This window comes from Accipiter gentilis, chromosome 32, assembly GCF_929443795.1.
Source record: "Accipiter gentilis chromosome 32, bAccGen1.1, whole genome shotgun sequence".
NCBI lineage: Eukaryota > Metazoa > Chordata > Aves > Accipitriformes > Accipitridae > Astur > Astur gentilis.
Genome location: NC_064911.1, coordinates 13,077,384 through 13,100,367, shown reverse-complemented (window position 1 = coordinate 13,100,367; position 22,984 = coordinate 13,077,384). Strand labels below are relative to the sequence as shown.

The 22,984-nt window shown below is 40.5% G+C and overlaps 1 protein-coding gene across 1 annotated transcript; it reads left to right on the top strand.

The window, feature by feature from the left end:
- Positions 1–535: 535 nt before the first annotated feature.
- Positions 536–21,686, top strand: LOC126053244 (cytochrome b-245 heavy chain). The gene is made up of 13 exons (XM_049835178.1): positions 536–593; positions 3,237–3,332; positions 4,775–4,885; positions 8,603–8,687; positions 9,934–10,079; positions 10,878–11,068; positions 14,259–14,388; positions 15,183–15,275; positions 16,711–16,964; positions 17,269–17,431; positions 18,274–18,420; positions 19,643–19,767; positions 20,483–21,686. The coding sequence occupies exons 1-13, from the start codon at positions 549–551 to the stop codon at positions 20,607–20,609; spliced, it is 1,713 nt and encodes a 570-aa protein (XP_049691135.1). The 5' UTR covers positions 536–548; the 3' UTR covers positions 20,610–21,686.
- The last annotated feature ends 1,298 nt before the right edge of the window (positions 21,687–22,984 follow it).

Genomic DNA, 22,984 nt, shown 5'->3' with positions numbered 1-22,984 from the left:
GTCCTCAGTTTTGGCCCGAGCAGAGACAAAGCAGCAACGCTTGCATGTACCAGACAAGAGGAGTGTTAGATTACATTTGGAAGCTTCTGTGGACATTGAATTACTGGAAGAGAAATTATTCTAGTGATTATTTATCAGAGGATGAGCAGAAACGGCAACTCAGACCTGAGGTGATAAAAAAAGACAAGGCTGGGAGGAGATAACTCTTCTGTGCATTCAGCATTGAAAGTTATATAAAGTGGCAATGCATTTTTTTTAGCAGAAAACCTGACCAGTTATGTTATTTATGTTATCCTCTGTATCACAAGGTAAAAATAGCCTATTTCAATTGTTTATATATATTTGAGTTATGGAAAGTTATAAGTAAAGATGGTAGAAACACATTTGAAACAGAAATATGGACATGATTCAATGGTTAACTTATTTCCTAAATGAATGAGAAAGGAAACAGGTTGCTGCAAGCTTCTACTCTCACTTCCTTATGAGAGAAGACATAGAGGCTGTCTGAGAAAGAACGGGGCCATTGTGCGTGCTCGTCTCGGGCAATCATGGGTAACTGGGTAGAGAATGAAGGACTGTCCATCTTCGTCGTTGTAAGTACAATTTTTATTGTGTTTTAAGTCTGGTAAAAAGTTCTACAGAAAACTGTACTAAGCAGTTCTCCCTATGCCAGTGAACGATGCATATGATTATGCTGAAACTAGGGCAGCGAGTGCAGTGAAATGCTTCAAGAGAATAATTTTTAAGGAGCTCTGTCTGGTATCTCAGTTGCTGTAGGCTTCATTGTCAACTGAGAAAAGATCATATGTTAACTTTCATTTGCTTGGTTAGAAATATTTAAGTATCTGGGGTTTTTGGATACAACAGTGACTTAAGGAAAACAAATAACATTACATCTCACTTAACTATGTGTGCTTCAACAGAGAAAGCAATTACAAAAAACACCCTTTCTTGCACTTTTATAAACAAAAGTGGGTGTAACTGAAAGCACAGTGTCTTGATGGTATAAAATTTGTATTAGAGTCAGATTCCAGAATTTAGAGAAGAGATTCATGAATCCTTCATTAAGACACGTAGTATTTGAATTGAGTTTGAATGCAGCTTGCATAGAGTGGCTGTGAAAGTAGATTAAATTGATTCTCAGCAAGATTTTAAAGTACTGAAAATCCCAGTTGCATTTAAAAGTCCTAAAGAGTAAATTAGGGCAGTCCTCCTTGGAGAAAACTTAGACAGAAGTTAGTATTTCAGTGTTTTCTTTTTTTCACTTCACAGTGTGATACAATAGGTATAGAATTTTTTATATATATATATATATATATATATATATGAACATACAACACCAAAATGTAGTACTAGTTAAGGTATTGTTGCCAAGTGTGGTTAGTAGAGGTAAATACTGAGAGGAAGAAAAAGAAGACATAGATATTATGTACTTGTGGTGACTGAAATGTGAACACCTTTATTCAAAAAGGTATTTCTGATGCTATGAACCATCCATACTTATATATTATATTGTAGATGTGTAGCTCCAGTTTAGGAACATAAGCCTGGCACTTCAGTGCTTTGAAAAGGAGTAACTATGTTTGCTGTCATCTTCAGTGACTTGAGGAAGTCGAAACTGCCAAGAGGTGAATTCTGGCATGTTGGGTTTTTTTTTTCCACCAGAACTGAAATATTAGAAGAATTAAGTAAGAGGCCCATACTTTGTTCAAATAAGGAATTTGTTTTTAGAGTCTGAAAGCTGTAACAAGGTCCGCTCATGGGGAAGGAAATCAACAAAGTCACTGATAAAGAAACCAGTTAAAAGGACAATTCGCTGAAGCATTACCAAAGTGTTCTGCATTGTCCTGTATAGTTCTACTGCACACTGACTAGGTACAGGGCTGCCCAATGCTTGACAGAAACAGGACAGCCACAATTTCTATTAATTTATCCCCACAAAACAGAAACATGACAGCCTAAACCCCAGCCAATGCTGCCTTCACTGGTCCTAGCTAAAGAGCACGGATGGCTTCTAACTCTGCAACTCAACCCAAGCTGCCAGAGGTGCCACAGTGTTTTTCAAAGGGTCCATGTTCCCTGTGGGTCAACACCAAGAAGAACTGTGAGACACCACAAGGATCATGCCAAATGTCTTGGTCTTCTGGGCATGCTATCAGGCTAGCATACGTGGGAGTGGCACACTCTCACTTTAAATACGTATCCTAAGCATTTAATCCTGAGATGAGCTTAGTTTTTTAATGAGGATTTGGGGATTTCCCATATACTGCCTTACCCAGATGGAAATCCCTTAATTTCCCTGTATTTATGCCACAAGGGTAAGACGTTTTCAAGCTCTAAAGTGATCCCAAGTTTTTTACTGTGTCAGCTGGGCCAAAGAGCTAGCAAAAAGTATGGGTTAGGAGGAGTGAGGGACTGTAATGTCGCAATTTCTGAGGATGCACTGATACAGGTTGGTTTCACTATGGGATGTGAAATCAGCCAACCACCTCCAGAAGGGCAAACAGCCAGATTCGCTATGATCTCTGTGGCCAGAGGACCTTGTAGCTGCCTTAGATAGCTTTGAGAAGGGCTAATAACTTCTTTTTTTCCAAAAGAAACCTGCAGAGTAGGATGTGCAAGTCTGAGACAATACTTTACTACAGCTATGAAGAAGCGCAGTTTTGGGTAGTCTAAACACTACCAAAGTGCCTGTGTCGAATATTTCCTGCAGGCTGATTTCAGACCTTTAGAGTCTCCTACTCAATAGAAAACATTAGGCCTTAGGTGTAATTTAGGCCATCTATATTTAGATCTCAAGCTTCTTTGGCCTTTGGCCTGGCTCCTAAGTCTTCCTCTTACATAGGTTAATATGTCTGAGGAACTGCCATTTGAAAGAGCTCCTAACCTTTAATGATGTTTGGAGATTTAACCAGACTCGCTGACTTTGCTAGACACCTGTAATATGATGGTCTTTATATAATCATGTCTAAACCCCTTGAGCTATGCAAAAGTTTCAGCTACCCATTGCTGTATTTTGGTTTAAAGCCACTCCTGTACTCCTGTGTGCATACATCAGAGCCCACTTCCACCAGAAAAATTTCTATTGCCCCTGCTGAACCCTTCATACCCTGCAATATGCCTCTCTGTGCAAACAGGAGCATAATTAGCTAATTGACCGTTATCTGAACTGTGTAAATTCAGACGTACGATTTCTAACAACAAACTGTAAAGTTTCCTGTTCATTTCTCTTTCAGCTTGTGTGGCTGGGCTTAAATGTCTTCCTCTTTTGGTGGTACTACCTTGCATATGATATCCCACCAAAATTCTTCTACACCAGAATACTCCTTGGCGTAAGTACAATACATGTATTACCTTGGCATAGACTGAGCACATAGCATTTTTTGCCTAGTTTTACTTGATTGAAACAGGATCAAGTGGCTGGAGCAGCAGGTTCCCGTAGGAGTTAAAAGTCACGTGCAAACAGATAACGGAATGCAGGTAGATGTTCAGTCCTTCTGAATAGAAAGCTGGTAGGCAAAATAGAGAGATCCCATTCTAAAGATGTTTTCAGGTAACTATTATGCTCCTGGTAATTAAAGTAAATGTGCATTGTGGCTGCTTTATTAAGCAAAAGATGAATAAAATATTGCTGCTGAACTATTGTGCAATCGTTTCCGCATGCAATTATTTTTCACAGCTTGAATAGTTTACAAAGCTATTAGCTCTGAAAAGTAATCATCATTCACATATTCATAAAGCGTGTGAATAGCTGTCAAGTAGTCAAGTGATCCTGGACCCTGGGCTATTCAATATAACCCAGTGGTTAATGCAGCATTATGTATCCTACTACAAACTTGCTTCCAAAGCTACCACAGGTCATGACCAATTGACAGAGAAAATTAATTTGTTCACATATTTTAAAAGCCTGATCACAGACATAAAAGTCAGACTAAGCTTCAAATTACAGAACACAGCACTTTGTAAAAGGTTTGCAAAGCCATGGTTTAATTCAACAAAGCATGAAATCCCCTTCTGCATACAGCTTCAGATCTATGGATCAAATTCTGTCCTTTGCAATCATGCTGCAGTTGCCTTTGAAGTCACAGAAACCTGTGCTTGGATAACTAGAGCTCAGTGTAACCCCAAGTAACTAACTGTGATTTGAAACCTGAAAGGGTCCCAATCGATGCAAGGAGAGTTATCTTTTCCTTCCCTTCATTGTGTTTGGATTAATATGGTCATTATTCCCTCCTTTCAAACAGTATTTGTTCAAAAAGCTGAAATCAATTCAGGATGTGAAAAGCAACATTAAAGGAACATATTCCTAAAAGATGAGGCAACAAATTTCCCTAGACTTCCTTTGCTGACAACAGAGAACATAAAACCACTTCCCTCATAAGCTGTTGCTTCTGTCCACCATAACCTCCCAGCCAACTGAAACCACAGCAGCAAGACTTTGGGACAAAAAATTCTACTAATGGCTTAGTAGAATTTAGACTTGCATCAGTGCTCGGCCATTGATTGTCAGACATGACAGGCAGGTTTTCGTACAACCATATTACTTCAAAACTGGAAATAGAAGGTGTCTATCTGGAGGAATGTGTTTTGCCTGCATATGTGTCTCTGACTTGGCCAAAGCATGACTACTCTGAACTGTGAACATTGTTAATTAACTCTAGATCTCACACTCATGAAAAGTTGTGATATAATACATAAATGAAATCTGTGCCTGTCCACATCCTGGATAACGTCTTAGGTAATGCACTTAATAACAGCATCTCTTCAATTACAGCGTGCTTTGGCACTGGCAAGGGCCCCTGCAGCTTGTCTGAATTTCAACTGCATGCTGATTCTGCTGCCAGTATGTCGAAACTTGCTCTCCTTCCTCAGAGGATCAAGTGCGGTAAGATGAAGAAAGAATTTCAAAATTTATGAAAGATAATAAGCCAAGAAGCCTTGCAAATATACCAAGCAATTCCGTCCAAGTTCCCCAAATATACCGTACTTTGGGGATGTCCTCTTTTAAGAAGTAGATAAACGTCGAGTTTTGCTATGAGCAAGACTGAGGCCTGTATGCCAATGGTGTGTCTAGAGCTCTGTTGAGAGGTTTAGCCTTGAATTAGCCTCCTTTGAGTCTTCCCTTTTCTCTTGCCTCCTGGGCATCATGCTGCCCTGGATGAAAAGTCCCTCTTCTGTCTGGCAGCAGCTGTGGGTGGTGCTTACACACATTTGCCCTGTTTGTCACCGATGCAACACCCATTTATAGAGGAAGGTATTAGCCCACGTCTTCTGTCTTTGCATGTTCAGTTCTTCAAGTAAATGTAGTCCTTCACAGACTTTCAGCATGGGACTTTTTTCAGCTGGTTCATAAATTACATTCTTTCTTGTCTGAGCTGCATTTCCATCTCAGGATGAAAGAGTTCGCAGGCCATTTGACCATTTCTAGCTCCCAAATGCAAATGTTATATACAGCACTGAGGAACCACCACTAAGAAAGGGACGACTGCTTCTAAGTGACAGCTGGAGAGGTCTCCTGTGATAGTATTGACTGTATCACACTGCTGAGATCTAGATCTCTGGCTATTACAGCAGCAATAATGCAGACAATGCATGCCATGGTGCAGCGAAAAACCAATATTCTCCTCAACATTGTGAACTGTCCTTCCAAATATATAACAATTCCTCCTTTCTTTCTAGCCTCTTTAATATACACGTGGTCAACAAAACTAGTTCACAGGAGTTGGTTTTCATCTGTAAATCTAGCACAAATTCTTTCATGCAAATGAGATGGCCTGTGGGGGCTGAAAAAGCCGAGCAAAAGAGGAAGCAATAAAATAGATGCAGTGTTTCAACAGTCCTTCATCGGGGAAGAGAGTGGGATCCAAAGTAATGAGAAAATAATCAGAGGCAACACAGGCTGTACCTGCATCTAGTACATATATCCTGAGAGTCAGTGTGGCTGAATAAATGAGACCTGTCTGCCACATTAAGCTCCTAAATTACATTTAGGAGTAAGGCTAGTGCCCTGGCCTTTTTAAGGCATAACACTTAGGAATATAAGTTGGAACCACACAGACCAGGCTCTCAGTCTTGTGCTATACCCCTTCAGATGCTGGGATGCTACAGAAGCAGACAGCCGTACCCCCCATGTACAAAGGAAAAAGAATAGTAAGTAAAACTGTAGGGTTGAAGCTGTTCTTCCCCTGCCCTGAGAAAGATCAACTAGTATCTGCCAAAACGTAGAGCTGACTCCCCAGGCTGCAGAAATCAATAATGAATGCAAATTTAGTAAGAATTAACATTGCTATTGGATGAATGCAACTGGAAAATATTGATGAGCTCTTGATCATACAAGGCCTTCATGAGGTCTGAAATAGATTCCACAGCGGTTGAGCTGAAAGCAGGTTGGGCAAACGTCTTCTGAGGTCAGAGCAATGAAAGAGCTGAAGACACTTTTGGAGATGGTACTGAAAGGCTAAAAACTCATTCCAAGGAATCAGAGAACTGTATTCCAGCTGGGACTTTATGCTACTTGTCCTGAATTGCTCATCTCCTATCATCTATCACTTGACTTTTCTAACCAGGATCCCGACAAAGCTGTGCCTCTTATCTTAGTATTCAAGCTACAGAGTAAGTCCTTCTGTCTCGGGCACTGGGATACAGTCTCACTCAGGCTACACCCAGTCTGCAAGTGAGAACCGTGCAGAGATCTACAGCTCCATTTCTGCTGCCTGCCTGCAGCTCGCTCTCTTGCTAATGATGCTGTACAAGGAAGCGAAGGGCTCTGAGGGTGGGTGGGGAGGTAAGGGGGGGGGGGGGCATAAAACAGGGCTGTTAGATGGAGTTTGTTTAACTTCAGCTGCTTTTTGCAATAAAACAAATACTTGTGCTTGTTCTGCTGTTGTCTCTAATTAGCTATGCTCTGCAAGTAACACCTGTGAGGATGTCTTAAGAAAAAGCAGGATTTAAAAATGTCACATAACTTACTGAAAGGGTAGTGACCTTTCCAACAGCAATGTCGTTGGGGTTAAGTAGAGGGGAGAATTTTTCAACCCCACTGTTCAACAGGAATGTGCTGGCACCTCTTGCCCTTTACCTCCTGCCACCCAAAAATCATGTGCTACAAAGTTATTTGTTATTAATTGAAAGACCAGCTGTATTGTCTTTTCATGCCCTTTATTGCTGTATTCATCGCTGTTGTTAATGAGCCTCACTACTGAATCTAGCTACAGCATTTTGCCATTGCTTGGCCTTCTGCTTCTTAAACAGAAAGATCAAGGCAGTCAAGCCAAGTTGCCACTTCCTCACTATGCTACAGTTTATTCTACAATCTTTTTAATTGTGTCTCAAGACACATGATACAGAGAAGGCGAAATTTCTCCTGGCTGTTGTTATAGTCCACTGAGGTCATTGCAATAGCCCCAGAGTGTTAGATTTTGCCCTATAATCAGTGTCACAGTGGGAGAATAACCAGAGGAGAGAATTGTTCCCTGCTCATCTATTTTATCTGTACAGTTAATATGCATGGGATATTTAGAAACTTACTGGTATGGAAGAGTAAGGCCACTGCTGATATATCTCCACTAAGCAAAGAACAAATCAGAAATCAAATTGTTCTGGTGTTTCATCATCCCCTCTTCTGTTTCACTCCTGGATGGTTGGGATGATCAGCTCCACCCTATTAGCTGGGACGATACGTTACCTTACCCTGCCATCTACAAAGTTAATGTCCAGCGCACAGCTGGGAGAATATTTTGGTCTCTCTTAATTTGTTGTGTGAAACTTCTACATGGTTCTTATGAGGAAATGGTGTTTTCTTCCCTTTGCCAGTCAGCGAAAGCAATATAAAGCTACAATACAGGATAATCATGCTTTCTACTGCGTGGAGACAGCAAACGTTAGCTTTACAGGAACTTGAAGTTATAGAAAAACCCCCACTGACCGCAGCACAATTTAGATGGGGCCTGTTAGGAACCTGTCATCATCCTCAATGAAAATATCATTCTGTTTTTCTTAAGAACCAACTTCTTCAGTTTGTATCAGCAGAGATTTTTTTCTTTCTGTATCTTTTTGGGTAACTCCAGCAACAAGTTGTAAGTGAATGCCTGGCAAGTACAGCCGGTATTCTGGGGAGGGAATCACTTCATATTACCGAGCATAACAGACTAGTACATTTGGGGTGGGAGCTCCCTGAGACAGTTATACCCAAGTTTTACAGTCCATTTCTACAGTGTGAACCACAACAGGATCCTGATGCTAGGTGGCAACTTGAGACTCTACCAAGGCAGCCACCCTGCCGTGTCAGACTGTGATCCCTCCTCCTGTTTAGAATGTGTAATTTCACACAGATAAGATATATACTTTTGTCATACTGGATGTTAAGATTTTTCTCATTGTCAAATACTTCGTTTCAGTGGGACATGTTAAAACATAATCTGTTATTCCCATATTCTGAAGTATGGGGGGAAATGTTTTTTGTCTATATTTAGGAATTCCAGATTTTTACTAGCAATGCCACCAATTGTTGTGCTCAGGGCCTCTCTTTTTGCTACTGCATTTAAATAAGTATGCAGAGACGTCACAAATAGTATTAAAATACTTTTTTTCTTCAAACCCAAAGTGTTGCTCTACCCGCGTCAGACGACAGCTGGACAGGAACCTCACCTTTCACAAAATGGTGGCATGGATGATCGCCCTTCATACTGGTTGGTACTCAAATGTTTCTTTGTTTATTGCTTTCTCGTGCATTTTGCACAGAATCTGGGTGGGATTCAAGTACTTAAGGATATGGGCAGAGACCTGATTTCATTAACCTAAAGGAGTCAGCATGTTCTAAGGCTTAAATCAGTTTCCAAATACTATTCTGCAACTGGCAGAGAGCAAAAGATAAATAAGAACGAATACTTTTCTCTTGAACTGCCAGCACCATTTATGCCACTGTTTAATAAAGGGTGTTTGGCAATGACCTGAGAACCTGGCTTTAATTCTTGTTTAGACTTACTTCTTAGATGGCATGTCTGAAACAAATAATAGAAATGATGGAGGAAAAGGGTATAAAAAGCTTGGACATGGAAATGTTTTCATCTTTTATCTCTCATTTCCTAAACTAAGGGGTTTACATCTTTTTTTTTTTCATCAAATTTGTCACTTCTCAATGCAAGTACGTTACAAATCATATATCCTAGAACAGTCTTCATATCAGTAAATTACTTGAGCTGAGCAGGTTCCCTTTCTGAGCTGCAGCTGAAATGTCATCACCACTTCATAGAAAACGAGTGGGACAATGCAGTTAATTAATGTAAGACCACAGAGGAGGTCTGCAGCAGAGATGGATTGTTTGGGGGTGTTAGATCTGTACCCATCAGGCCCTGTATTGAAGGTGAATAAGTATCTGGTGATACAAAAGGGGAAAAATTATGCAAAGTGTTGTACGGCTTACCCCTGCAATAATGCGTAGTGGAAATAGTGTGAAGCACCTCAGCTGTACTGGGTTTGTGGGACACATTCAGCTCAGCAAGAACATTATCAGTGATTATTAACTATACAGCAGAGCAAAGCAGTGCTAGCAAATGTGACATCAAAGAGATCCAGATTCACTTCTTGGCTCTTCTACAGAATTTCTGGATGATCCTGACAAATAATTTAAACCATCTCATGCTTCAGTTTCCCAGGCATAAAATTAGGGTACTGCTCTTCCACTTGAATTGCTGAAAGCTGGAAACTTCTTCCCTTTACTTCTTTCCTTCCCCCCACTCAAAAAGACGTAAACTTCAGATGGTAAAGCTTTAATGGTAAAACATGTCGGTGATCTGAAACTGTGACGAAGAAGGTGAGAGTGGCAAAGGTCTTAAACTGCAGCTGCCAAATGTTACAAAGTTTAAAATGATAGCCAAAACCACTGAGTACCTTTATTGTCCTTAACCCTGATTATTTCTTTCCTGTCACTCCTAGCAATTCACACCATCGCGCACTTATTCAATGTAGAGTGGAGTGTGCAAGCCCGTGTTGAAGAGAAAGGAACTCTGGCAGCTGTGCTTTCTAGCCTTGGTGATAACCCAAATGAAAGCTATATCAACTTTTTTAGAAAAACTATTGGGGTAAGTGACATCAGGCTGTGAAGAATCAGTATTACACTTGGTTAGATGACTATATAAAACAATCTGAGCAGAGTGCCTATTTCTGGTGTGCACAGTCTGGGTTTGGACCATCTTGCAGCAAAACTCTGCCCAATTCATTCTTCTATATTTGTGAGCAATATTGTAGCTGAATTTTGGTAGTATAAACTTTTTCACCTCAGGATTTCAAAGTAGATTTAAAACATGACATAAAAACAAATACCCTGCAAAAAAGTCTTCTGACTAAGGTAGATGTGGCATACAGAAGGGCATACCGATACCAAGGCAAAAGTTTTGAACGTGGGCTCCTTAACTCTGGTTAAAAAAAAAAAAAACAACACCAAAATAAGGAACTTCCCTATTCCTCAGAAGCACCGACCATCTGATCTCTGTATGAGTTATGAGACCCACAGCTGCACAACACCACTGAAAAGGAGCACTTTCATTTAGCTCCCTAAATGTGGATGTAACAACAGAGCTCTGCAGAAGCGTTCACTTTCCCCAAGCCCGTACTGCTGAGCAGTGGCAGAGTGAGAAACAGTGTTTGGTGTGTGAATCGGTGGAAAACCCTTTCTACTTCCACTTACTTTAGTACAAGTAAATCTGCAGCGCAACAACAGTGGAGTGGGATTGGGGCATTGTTGGCATGCAAATTCATGGAAGGTGACTTAAAACCTACAATGAGGTACAGGATTTGTCGAGTGGGACAGACCGATGGTTCAGCTGGCTCTGCTTTGATGCAACCCCTTCCTTAGACCAATGTGTGCAATTCTTTCACAGAATCCTGTGGGGGGCCTGTATGTGGCTTTCACATATTTGGCTGGTCTCACTGGCGTTATCATCACCCTGGCCCTCATACTAATCATCACGTCATCCACCAAAACCATCCGAAGGTCGTATTTTGAAGTATTTTGGTACACCCACCATCTCTTTGTCATCTTCTTCATTGGCCTTGTCATCCATGGTGCTGGGTGAGTATTCGCACTTATCACACAATACACAATAACTACTGTATCATAATGTAAAGCTCTCTACACACCTAAGTATAGGGACTTAAGTCACTAAGCAGCAGTTATTTTTTATGGTAATGATGGGCAAACAGAGGGTCTGAGAGCCAAGAGGTTCTCACTGATACATGCAACAAGCTATTTATACGCATGAGGCTTTATGGGACTTGCATAATTCAGCTCACTCCACTTCTTCTGGTATTTTAATGGGAAAGCTCTTTTCTAAGGTTCCTGTTTGTAATTGTTAATTTATCTTTCTCTCCTAAAAGGAATTGCATCACACACATGCCTGTAAGGATGACAAAGGGCACAGGATTTTGTTGGGTAAATGAAAACTATAATAACACAGACTTATCTTTCAGACTTGGATGAACTTTTAATATCACCAACATTTCAGAATAGATTTTTAGCTGTTGCAGCTCAAATAAAGACAACTGTAAGTTTTTGTAACTTCCAAATGCCAAACATCTTTTTCCACTGTTGGTTCATTCCATACCTTCTTCTGAAATAGCTGAAAAGCCTAATGAAACAACTTTAGCACTACGCAAACACAATTTTAGCACTTAGAAAAATGAAATTTAGTTCCACTTTATAAAACCACAGAACTGATGCATAAAGGAAAAAAAAAAAAGGCTAAATTATCCAAGCCACATTTCATAGTTCATAATTATACTGTATTGTCCATTTTAAAGGAAATTCTAGGTGCACTAGAAAGTGTGCTTTAAAAATGCCCGGCAAAAATGACTATTCAAAAACACTTCCTCTCAGTCCGGTAGTGCTAGAAAAAAGACAGAAATGAGACTACAACAGGAAAAACAAAAATAGAAGGCAGATAAGAATCACCACCAGCATATTTGTCCATTCCAACTTCCAAAAAAAGGAGAAGGTTTGAGTAAAACCTGTTGAAAGAAAAGAACAAGTGGTTCATGTTTTCTGCAGCAAATATTGTATAGTTATTGGCAAAAGGTCCAAATTTGCCAGTAGTTACGACACAATGCTATCAGAAAGCAAGCATTGCTCTTCGTAGAAGTCAGTGAGGAGCATATACTTCATAAAAGCTGACTTTTTATTTACTTGGATGTTCAGTATACTTCCACCATTTTAACTGCACTGTACTGAAAATACAAGAGTTTAGTTAGCAGTGGGGTTGAATTCGGTTGTCAGAGAAGTTCAGCTATCCTTTGGAAGGAGATAAACTCAGGAATATTATTATTTGTAGAGGGAAGGATGCTTTTTGGGTGTGAACTCAGTGGCCTCGCTTATTTGGCCTTAAAGGCAAGAATGACATTTTGAGTTTAGAGAAAATACTAATACATTGAAAAATATTGGACAGGCTTTTTGCACTCAAGGAAGGCATCTTAGGTGGATGTTATGGAGTAAGTACGGCCTGACAGTCTCAAAGTAACAGAGAGAGGCATAGATGTCAGTTTATCTCAAGAGACAGAAGGCCATGTGTCAAATATACATATATATACGTACCTATATGTATATACTGAAAACTGAACCAAAGATAATCGAATCGAAGGGGCAGATTCTTGTCCGTTACAAGCTGTTACAGCACTTCTGCAGCACTGATGTTTTTTGTGCATGAGCTATGTGTCACAGACAGATGTCCCGAACTTCCCATCACAGTAAACATAAAGAGAGAGTACAGAGATGCAGATCAACCTGCTTTGGAAGCTAAAGTAACACTTTCAGCCAAAAAAGAAGTAATTATAAGGCTATACTGCTGAAAGCTTAATTGCAGTACCGAAGGAGCATCTACACTGAGTAATAAGGGAAAATAAGTGTTTTCTTTCTCTTGTACAGGGTACCAGCATTGTCAAACCTTGAATGGAGCATAGGGCAAGGCAAAACCCCTCAGGCCCACTTTCCCTTAAGCAATGGGGTGAGGAGTGGCAGGAAATGGGCTCCTCCTGTTCCCGTAACTCATCCCAGCGGGCGGCTCAGCTGAACCCGCTGTCACTGGTGGGGAAGTAAACTGCAACTGGTGATGTTCCTGCAAACTGCAACTCGTGATGCTCCTGGGACAGTGTCATTCCTTCCCTTTATTTTTCAGGCAGGATGTTAATCAAACCTTTAATGAGGAAGAGGTTCATTAGTAATATTTATGAGCAATGCAATCATTTAACTTTCAAGATTGTGAACAGGCTAGGCATACGTATGACTTTGATACCATGTTTTTTTGAAGCATCATAAACACAGTCTAGTTAATAGAAACTGAGCTAGAAAAGCAGAAAGAGAAGTCGTGGGAAGGAGATATCAACCGAATCACGCTGGCAGATAACTGAACACCCTGATCAGAATCAGACCATTTCTAGGGAAAGGCAGCAAATCTCAATCTGAATTTCTCTACTATGACCCTCAGCCTAATAATTACCATCATTTGGGGGATTCTCACTCACCCCTGAGGTTGGCAGAACTCCAGACAGAGGCAAGAAATAGTGAACAAGGTCAGAATATATTTTTCCCCCTCAAAACTGAAACTGTCTTTCAGCACTAGCTCCGCCACTGGAAATATAGCTGAACTGGAGCAATCAGGCTTCTCTATAATACAACAAAAACCAACAACAAAACCCCCTAACCAAGCAAGAATATAGAGGCCAGATCATCATTTGACGCAAGCTGGTATAGCTGGCATAGCAGCTTTGCGTCAGAAGCATTTGTGTTCATTCACACCAACTGAACAGCTACTCCACAGCTTGAGAGGAAGGGTCAAAGGAAGGATGTACATTGGAAAGGGCTCTCCAAGTTTCTAAGATAAACAACAGAAATAATTTCTGTACCTGTCCCTAGGAAATTGATTACTTTGCCCACTTCAGGTTTTCTTTTCATTGAAGAAAAAAGTAGGGTAACTCTGAAAAGAATGAAGCTTTCCTATTGTGACCATATCCTGGAAATGGTAATGGACATACTTCTCAGTTCTTCACCTAATCTCGTAGTCAGTATTTTCCCCCACAAACTTTTCTCCCCATATCTATCATTTTAATAGCAATTCTGTGGGTTGATTAGAGCAGTAAAGCTGTATCAAAGCTGTAGCACTGCAGAAGTCCACAACTGTACATAAATAGAGTAGTACATAAATGGAATAACAATAAGGGACAGATACCTTCATTTTCATTTCATTGCCTTAATGATTTTTATTTTTTTCCAGGCGTATTGTACGGGGCCAGACAGCTGCGAGTCTGGCTGAACATAATCCAGAGATTTGCTACAAGAACTTCACTCACTGGGGGAAGAAGGGGGCTTGCCCAATTCCCCAGTTTTCAGGGAATCCTCCTATGGTAAGAACAGTTGTCTTGAGTGTAAATCCAATTTACAATGTTTATGCTGTACTCTTTTTGCTAAATAACATATGCATTTGCTGTCAAAAAGCAGCTATGTAACCCCCAGTGTTCTTCAGTGGCAGCTTTCTCTACATAAAGCAATAGATTTCGACACAATGGATTAAAAGCAGAAATGGACTACAGACAGACAGACAACCCACTTCCACTGTGCCATAAAATGAGCACAATTAACAGGCAAAGCAACGAGAAAATTGTACCTGAGAACTGTTTACCCAAAATGTATTTTGTGGCTTGTGGGGTTTTCTAGAAAGTGCTATAATCCACATAATAAATCACTTCACATTATTAATGGACTAATGATCATTAAAAGAAAATTAATGCCTCTGGAAATGTGACATTGAAACTTCAGCTTTTATTGACTAACAGGGCTGGTTGTTCATTCACATCTAGACTGATCTGTTAACAGAAACTACATCTTTTCCTGCAGTAATACAGACCTGAGTCAATAATGCATTCAGAGCTTTACTCCACATTTCACTTAGTTACCTTAATTTTTAGACAAATATCACTCTTTGCTGTCACTCTAGTAGCAACTAAAAAGCCAGCTGCTACCCTCAACAGAGAAAGAAATTCCCTGTCTGGCCAGAAGTAATTTTGAAGGTGACATATCTCTTAAAGGTTCCCTAATCTAGATTACCTGAATTTCACATCTGTTCATAGCATTTCCAGGATTCAGTTTAATCTAAGTTGCCATCTTCATCATCCGGGTTTTCATTTTATTCTGCTTACAGACATGGAAGTGGGTAGTAGGTCCCATGTTTTTGTACCTGTGTGAGAGGTTGGTGCGGTTTTGGAGGTCACAGCAGAAGGTTGTTATCACAAAGGTATGTGTTGACGTTACATTTAACACCGGGCAAAACATTATCAATTTTTCCAAATGGTGCAGCAAAGCCAGTGGCTCCTACGCAGCAGACAATGTTATCAGTGAAAGGAATGTTCCGTTTGCTATCGTGGTGTTAACCTCTAACTTCTAAATGCAGCCTGCCTCTAAAAGAGAGCAAGAAGAGGAAGGTAGCTAAGGCACAGGACTGACTCTTAGGAAAGAAAAATTAATTTTCTTTGTATTGAATTAAAAATTCCACAATGTAGAAATTCCATAGCCTTAAGAGTAATTTAAGATACCAAATCTTTGTTTTCAAAACTACCCAGATGTTTAGGAATTCTGATTCTTCAGCAGAACAAATGACTCTTGAAAAGGAGAGTTAGGGGGTGCCTATTTTGTGCAGCCAAAGCTAAGGTTGAGCTTCCATTCCCCATGGTGTGCTGCAGAGATATTAATGCTGGTTCTGAAGGTCTGACAGACAAATTAGCACAGCAGTAAGCTCAAACATATAGAAACTACCCTGGCCTTTCCCAGTGTAATTTCCTCACATGGCACTGTGCTGCATCTTGTGGACGTACCCTGTTCAAATCATAGCAGGGCTTGGGGGATGACATTAGATGTCTCTACTGTGCTCTGGCACAATGCTGACATGTAGGAAGGCTCCTATATGCTAGTCTGCTTTTTGGTAATTTTACCAAAATATCTCTGAGCCATTTCTACAGCATATGTCTATGGCACCTGCTTAGTGCCCTATTGGCAGATAATTAGCCACTATTTTTAATACCTACATAAATGGATAGATAAACTTGATTCTCCCTCTTGCATATCTCTTCTGAAAAATGAAAATAACCTTGGCAGACAACTTTAGGATTAAAAAAAGCATAGTGACAGAAATATTAGCCTTGCTTCTAGAATATTTCTTCTATTTATTCTTGGCTAAAGACAGACAGAATGCAAATGCCCATATTATAGGTCCCACCCAGCTATAACACGAAAACATCAGTTTCTGGTGGTACTATCTATTCAATTCCCCATCTGTATGACAGCCCTATATTTTTGTCCCTATATATACAGTCAGATCCATTAACACTGTGGTCTGTGCCACTGTGTATGGTGCATCTAGAATTAACAATGTGCATACATAGATCCGGTGATGTGTTACAAGACGTGCCAGTCTGACCTGTCCCTTTTGGAGTGACTGCAAGCATGGTGTGAAAAAGTACTTCAACCAAAAATTGAGCATCTTCTGCAGTCTTTCATCTGGCTGTCAGGTGCTGTTCCTCACTCCCAGTTCTGCTGGGAACAAAGTTTCACCTGCTTTCCTTGGTCTCATAGTAGATGATGATGTTAGTGATGGAGGATGTAGATACATCCAGTGAACAGTGAAGACAGCCTTTTTCTTTTCCCTTTTTTTCCCCTTATCTCTCTCACTGTAGGTGGTCATTCATCCCTTCAAGACAATTGAGCTCCAGATGATGAAGAAGGGCTTCAAGATGGAGGTGGGGCAATACATTTTTGTCAAATGTCCAGCAGTGTCTAAACTGGAATGGCATCCATTTACATTAACCTCTGCTCCAGAAGAGGATTACTTCAGCATTCACATCCGTATTGTAGGAGACTGGACAGAGGGCTTGTTCAATGCCTGCGGATGTGATAAGCAAGAATTCCAGGAGGCATGGAAGTTGCCCAAGTACGTACAAAGAGTCTCCAACCTTTACCAACCTTGCTAAAGTCGACCAACACCTACAATAGCTTCAATTTTCTCAACCAGTTTGGTGGCACCTGTGATATAATCCTTAACTACTTCCATCATGGATGTGGGCCTTAACTGGCTCTTTACAGTTTCTTCCTATCAACCCTACGTCTTCTTTTGCTGACTAGTATTAAGCTCAAATGTGCATGGTAGCAGAAAAACACCTTACCTTTTTATTGTTGTTTTAAATGGTGCTAATAAATATTCACTATTGATTTATTAAGTGTACTTTCAATTTCAGAATAGCTGTGGACGGCCCCTTTGGAACAGCGAGCGAGGATGTATTCAGTTATGAAACTGTTATGCTCATTGGAGCTGGAATAGGGGTCACCCCCTTTGCATCTGTACTCAAGTCTGTCTGGTACAAATACTGCCACGATGCGACCAACCTAAAACTCAAGAAGGTACGTGTCCTCTTTCCCAGAACCCATGTAATTGTTCAAGGGCTGACAGCCCAAATCAAAACAGGCCCAGCAAAGGTGATCTGGCTCCAGACATGTGTAAGTCCTACGAGAAGAGGCCAGTTACCTCACAAGACTAGCAGGCAAGGAAGCAGGAGGGTCAAAAGCAAAAACATAATAAAAGGAGACATAGCCTGTGAGCAAAATGACACATGCAAATCCTGACTGTGGCCTTGGGGACTTCCATGTGCAGTGGAGATGCTGTTCAATCTGCATGAGAAATATAAAGTCCAAGGCACTAATACAGCCCGTGCAAATATTGCATTCCTTCCCTAAGCACAGAGAAAGCACAACTTTATGTCAGTGGAAGAGCACTGCTACCATCCTCCTCTCCCCTCCTGCCCCTGGAAACTCCCTGGGCAGAGGTGCGTGGTCACACTCTGCAGTTATGGTCATATTCACAGAACAGAACTGGTTTTGTTACCTGCTTTAATTTACCTTGCCTGCCAGCAGACAGAGAGATAGAGTCTACCTCTAAATCATTAATTTATGTCCTAACAAACTGTTTTACAAGGATGTAAGTGGGGAAACATCATGAACTAATAATGTAGCCTGCTGATGGAAGAGAAACAGAAAGATGTTTCCTTGTTCTTGCAGTCACTCATTCTGCTTCACAACCCTCCCAGCGTCAAAACTCCTAAATACCCTCGATGCCAGCCTACCCATCTACTGAAGTGGTCAGGGCAATTTCTACAAGAACTCTACAATCCTCATTCTGCCAGCAGACATAAACCAGAAACCATAAGTGCCTATGTCCCCTGACAGCTCACTCTTGTCTCTTCCAGATTTATTTTTACTGGCTTTGCAGGGACACTCATGCTTTTGAATGGTTTGCTGACCTCTTGCAATCTCTGGAGGCTCAAATGCAGGAGAGGAATAACGCAGACTTTCTCAGCTATAACATCTACCTTACAGGCTGGGATGAATCTCAGGTAACAACACAGAGGAAAACATCACTTCCATATGCACTGAGGCTGATGTTATCAAGTCTGTTATGTTTTGATAAATGTTCAAATGGTCTTTATCCTGGGCCTCTATCTGGCTCTCAGAAGTTTCAAATGCAGACAGGCATTACCCATCAGAAGTTATATGGGATCAGCTGCTAATGTGCATTCTCAATTCCTTTCTGGTTTACTCTGGATGTGCACTCTGGAAAGCAGTCTTTCCTCACAGCAGCAACCTCAGGTGACCATGCAAGTATCTCTAAGACAGCTAATACTGCTTAAAGCATAATTAATGGCATTTGGGAGTGAAGAAGGCAATGCACAAAGTTTGAGCGATGGCAGCGTATTTGTTTCAGGACTGTTGTGAGTTCTCTATCTGGTCCCATGCATGGAGGTCGCTGTGGGGATACAAAGGAGCAGCTCTTCCGTGAGCCACTTGCGAATGCATGATTGAGTCAGGAAAGGTGCTCACTCTGTTACTTTTAGGGTTGGTTTATTTTACTTACATCTCACCATCGTAAAATTCACCATGTGCCTAAAGTGCTATAGCTCAGCTAGACGGACAGGGAGGGGTAGGAGCAAGGTAGGAAGTTACCACACATGCAATGGAAAAAAAACAGGAAGGAAAGAAGAAAAGCCATAGAATTTTCCCTTGGGGAGAAAGATACCTGTAACTTTTTTCTCATCTAAAAGTGCTGCAGAGCTCTGCAAGGCCTGAACTTATGCCCTTAACCACATCTTCTCCTCCTGGCTTTACTTAGCTTAGCTGGTCTAGGCGAAAGTCACACGGGGAGAGTGAACAAGACCTCCTCATATGGATCAAAGCTTCCAGAGATCAAACTGGCAGAACTTCATTAAGGTCAAGGGAGTTGTATTATTGTACCTGAAGTGAAAGTTTCAATTCATAGCTTTATTTTACAGTTCTTAGACTAAACCAGTTCATTGCAAAAGAAATGTAATTAATTGCTGTGTTCAGTGCTTCAGAGCTTTAACTCTTGAGATCGCCCAATCTGGGGAAAAGGAGGAGATGATAGACACTGATAGTCAGGACTTTACCAATGTTAGCTTTCCTTGCTAAACACCATAAATTCCATATTCTCGGTTTGGAAATAATTCAGTGTATATTGATATTATTATTTTTTTAACAGGACATAATGCTGCTACATCTAACTCTGTCTTTACGCTGTCCTTTCTGTTTCATTTCCCACAGGCCACTCACTTCGTAATGCATCATGAAGAAGAGAAAGATGTGATTACAGGCCTTAAACAGAAAACCTTGTATGGAAGACCTAACTGGGAAAATGAGTTCAAAACTATTGCGGGGAAGCATCCTGGGTAAACCTGTACAAATCAATAGTGTCTATGGACCTCCTCTAACTAAATGCCATAATAGCACAATCTTGTTCTTTTGGCTGATAAAGCTAGAGAAGCATTTTTTTTCTAACAATCTCCAGGTATTTTCTATTCTTGTTTCAGCCGTGGACAGGATCTATGGTCTTGACCAAATTGTTTTAACCTACAATTTTTTAAAAATCATCCCTTTTTGGTGAGGTACTTCATGGATTGTCTAATTACTAGCAGAAGATTCAGAAAAAACATACCCCATCATTCCAGCTCAAGTAGATAGGAATATCAGGTGACATCTAAATACCTCCAAAAATATTTCTTCCTCAAAAAACAAAACCTGAATATGGATGACCTTTAGCTGAGCACCCAAAATTAGTAGGGAAAAAACCAGAAAAGTTCCTTTCAAGAATTTGTGCCATAAGCTCTTTGAAGCTCTATTTCCTTGATTCCACTGAGGTCAATAAACCTGTCTCCACTGACTTCTCCTGAGCTGAGATTTAGCTCACCATTTGTTTTAGAAGCAGCAGTAAGTGCCTTGCAAGTTTTAAGGGGTTATAAGTTTTAGGGATAGACATCCCATTCTACTTTAGTTCCTCTAACTGAGAAAAAAAGCTTGCACCTACAGAATGTAAGATTGATTTACATGAAGAACATCCAACTGTTCCATACCTAGCTCCTGACCGTATTTTCATTTTCTTAACAGCTCCAGAATAGGTGTTTTTCTCTGTGGACCCGAGGGCCTAGCTGACACACTCAACAAGCAGAGCATCAGCAACTCAGAAGCTGACCCGCGAGGAGTACACTTCATTTTTAACAAGGAAAATTTCTAACTTCCAAGCATGTGGGAGTCGTTCAATACAAAGTCTAAAGACTGGATCTCTTTTTCTGTTTGGAGTCTGGGAAGGACAGCCCAGCTTCTAATCTCAGCTACACTAACACAAATCCCTTTGCTGCTTGGGAATTATTTTGGCTCTGTGGTAGAGTAAAAGAGTCAAGTTTTACCTTAGGGAAGTTTGCACTGCCCTCTGCGTCCTGGCAATTTAGTAGAAATCTATTTTCTTTGTCTGTGTGAGGATATTTCCCCTCAATTAACTGCCTTTATCCTCCTATTATTCATAATGACTGCTGAAGGGTCTAGGCAGCCATATGCATTTGGGAGACAATTCACGCTGATAAAGCTTAATGCTATTAAACAATAAAGCATTCTAGCATAATGCTTGCTATTAGGAGACAGTTTATCCTGGCTGCAGCCAGTCCCTGGAACTAGGGGGGTTTGGAGAAGGGTGACTGGGAAAGATTGTTCCTTGCAAGAGGAAATCTCCTTTGCACACCAGCATCTTTCAGGCTTCCGAATACAAGCCTAAACATCTTGTCCAAGAGATAACGCAGGCAGCTGAAAAGCAGTCGTTCCTCTTTAGAAAAGCAGAGAACTGGAAAGAAACCACCTGGATTTCTGAGTCCTAACCCCACCCCAGCTGTGGGGGGATGATGAGGACAGAGTCAAACCAAGTCCCGCACCCGGCACGTGAGCCATCGCTTGGCTGCTTCGAACGCTCTTGGTTTCACATCTTCAAACTCACAGTACAGGGATCCAGATAAGAAGAGATTTTGTGTTTTTAAGACTGCCATTTCTGATTTTCAAGGCTGAAGAAACTTGTTGCTAAATGATTTAATAGGTATTTTCTGAAGCATTCTTAAATGCATACAGTGCTTTTGGCCCTATTGTTCAGCTGTTCCTCTTTGATAGTGAACCAGCTTTGAGAAAGCAATGATCATGTGGGCAGTAGCTGGAATAGCTATGAATAAAGTTTCTGGTGCATATAAGACACCCATACGTAGCACGTTACTTCTGTATATACAGTACAGGTAACAGATTCTTAAAAAAAAAAAAAGGAACCAAAACTTTTAATACCAGCAGCAGATAAAAAAAAGCATTAAAACCAGCAGCACAGAAAAAATGAAAAAAGAAGTGCAAAAAGCCTTGAAAAAGCCACAGTTTAGTATACCATGGGTCTCCTGTTCAGCTCAGTCACCTGCTTAGTGACTTTTAAACTCCGCAGCCAAGCACTGCAATAGCTCTTATACAGCACAAGACCTTTCTGACAGGTTCTTACTGTCACAGAAGAAAGTGGTGGTCTCTTTCTGCAATTTCAAGCAAGTTTGTGTAGCCATCTGGTTGCATGTATCATATTTTACACCTCAACTTGCCAGACAGGATGTGTTCTCCCTTTATACCATTTTTAAATGTTATCCAAGCACTCCATGCTACTTCAGAAGGACAGCTTACCCATTCTTATTTATTAATATCAGTTTCTGGCAAGTGCTGGCAAAGATCAACTCTTGGTGGGCAATTTTTCAGTTCTTTCCCTCAGAAGGGCCATATTTAAATCCACATAATTCTGTTTGAAACACACCTATTAAATCAGAATAGAACATAAGCAAAATTAAAGAAACTTCTTCTGTGGAATAAAAAATATTGCTACTGAAACATAATAAGGCTCTCGTCCCATACAGAGAGCACTGAAATATTTGCCTTTGATTTTAATGGAAACATGATCAGCCTTTATACTGTTAGAAAGTGGGCAAAGAGGAATTGCAAGTTGTCTAATGGAGACAGCACATTTATTATGTGAAGAGTCTTGGAGGGGTGTATTTTAGTTCACCCATTACTTTTCTAAACATTGCAATGTTTGTTCTTAAAACTCCAGAGATCTTCCCTTACTCAGCCAGTTGTAATGACACTCCCTGAGCTGCTGCACACTTGTACCAGGGGTTGTTTGTCAACTCAAACTCAGAAAAAGGAATTCTGTGCTTATTAATAAATAAGGAGGTGAGAGCTTCTCGGTTTCTTTCAAAGGTTTGTTCTGTTAAATACTGCTAAAACAGCAAGCCATGCATTATCAGTCATCATCTGAATATGAAGTTTTTTTAAAATCTTGGATATATGAGTGAAACGGATAGCACTGAAATAATACAAACATGAAAAACAAACTAGCTTGAGTCCTCCCTACTCTTCAGCGAAGCACAGAGGGATGTTAGTCGTACTGTTTTAAGTCAATGCTGCTGTCTTCTTGGGTGGTAAGGGAGTAAAGCCCTTCTTCCAAATGCTTGCCTGCTCTACAGAAGTTCCCCAAATCAGTGGTTTAACTGGTGATCCAGCTTAAACACAGACCTTTTCTTAATAAAACAACTTTTACAACACTTA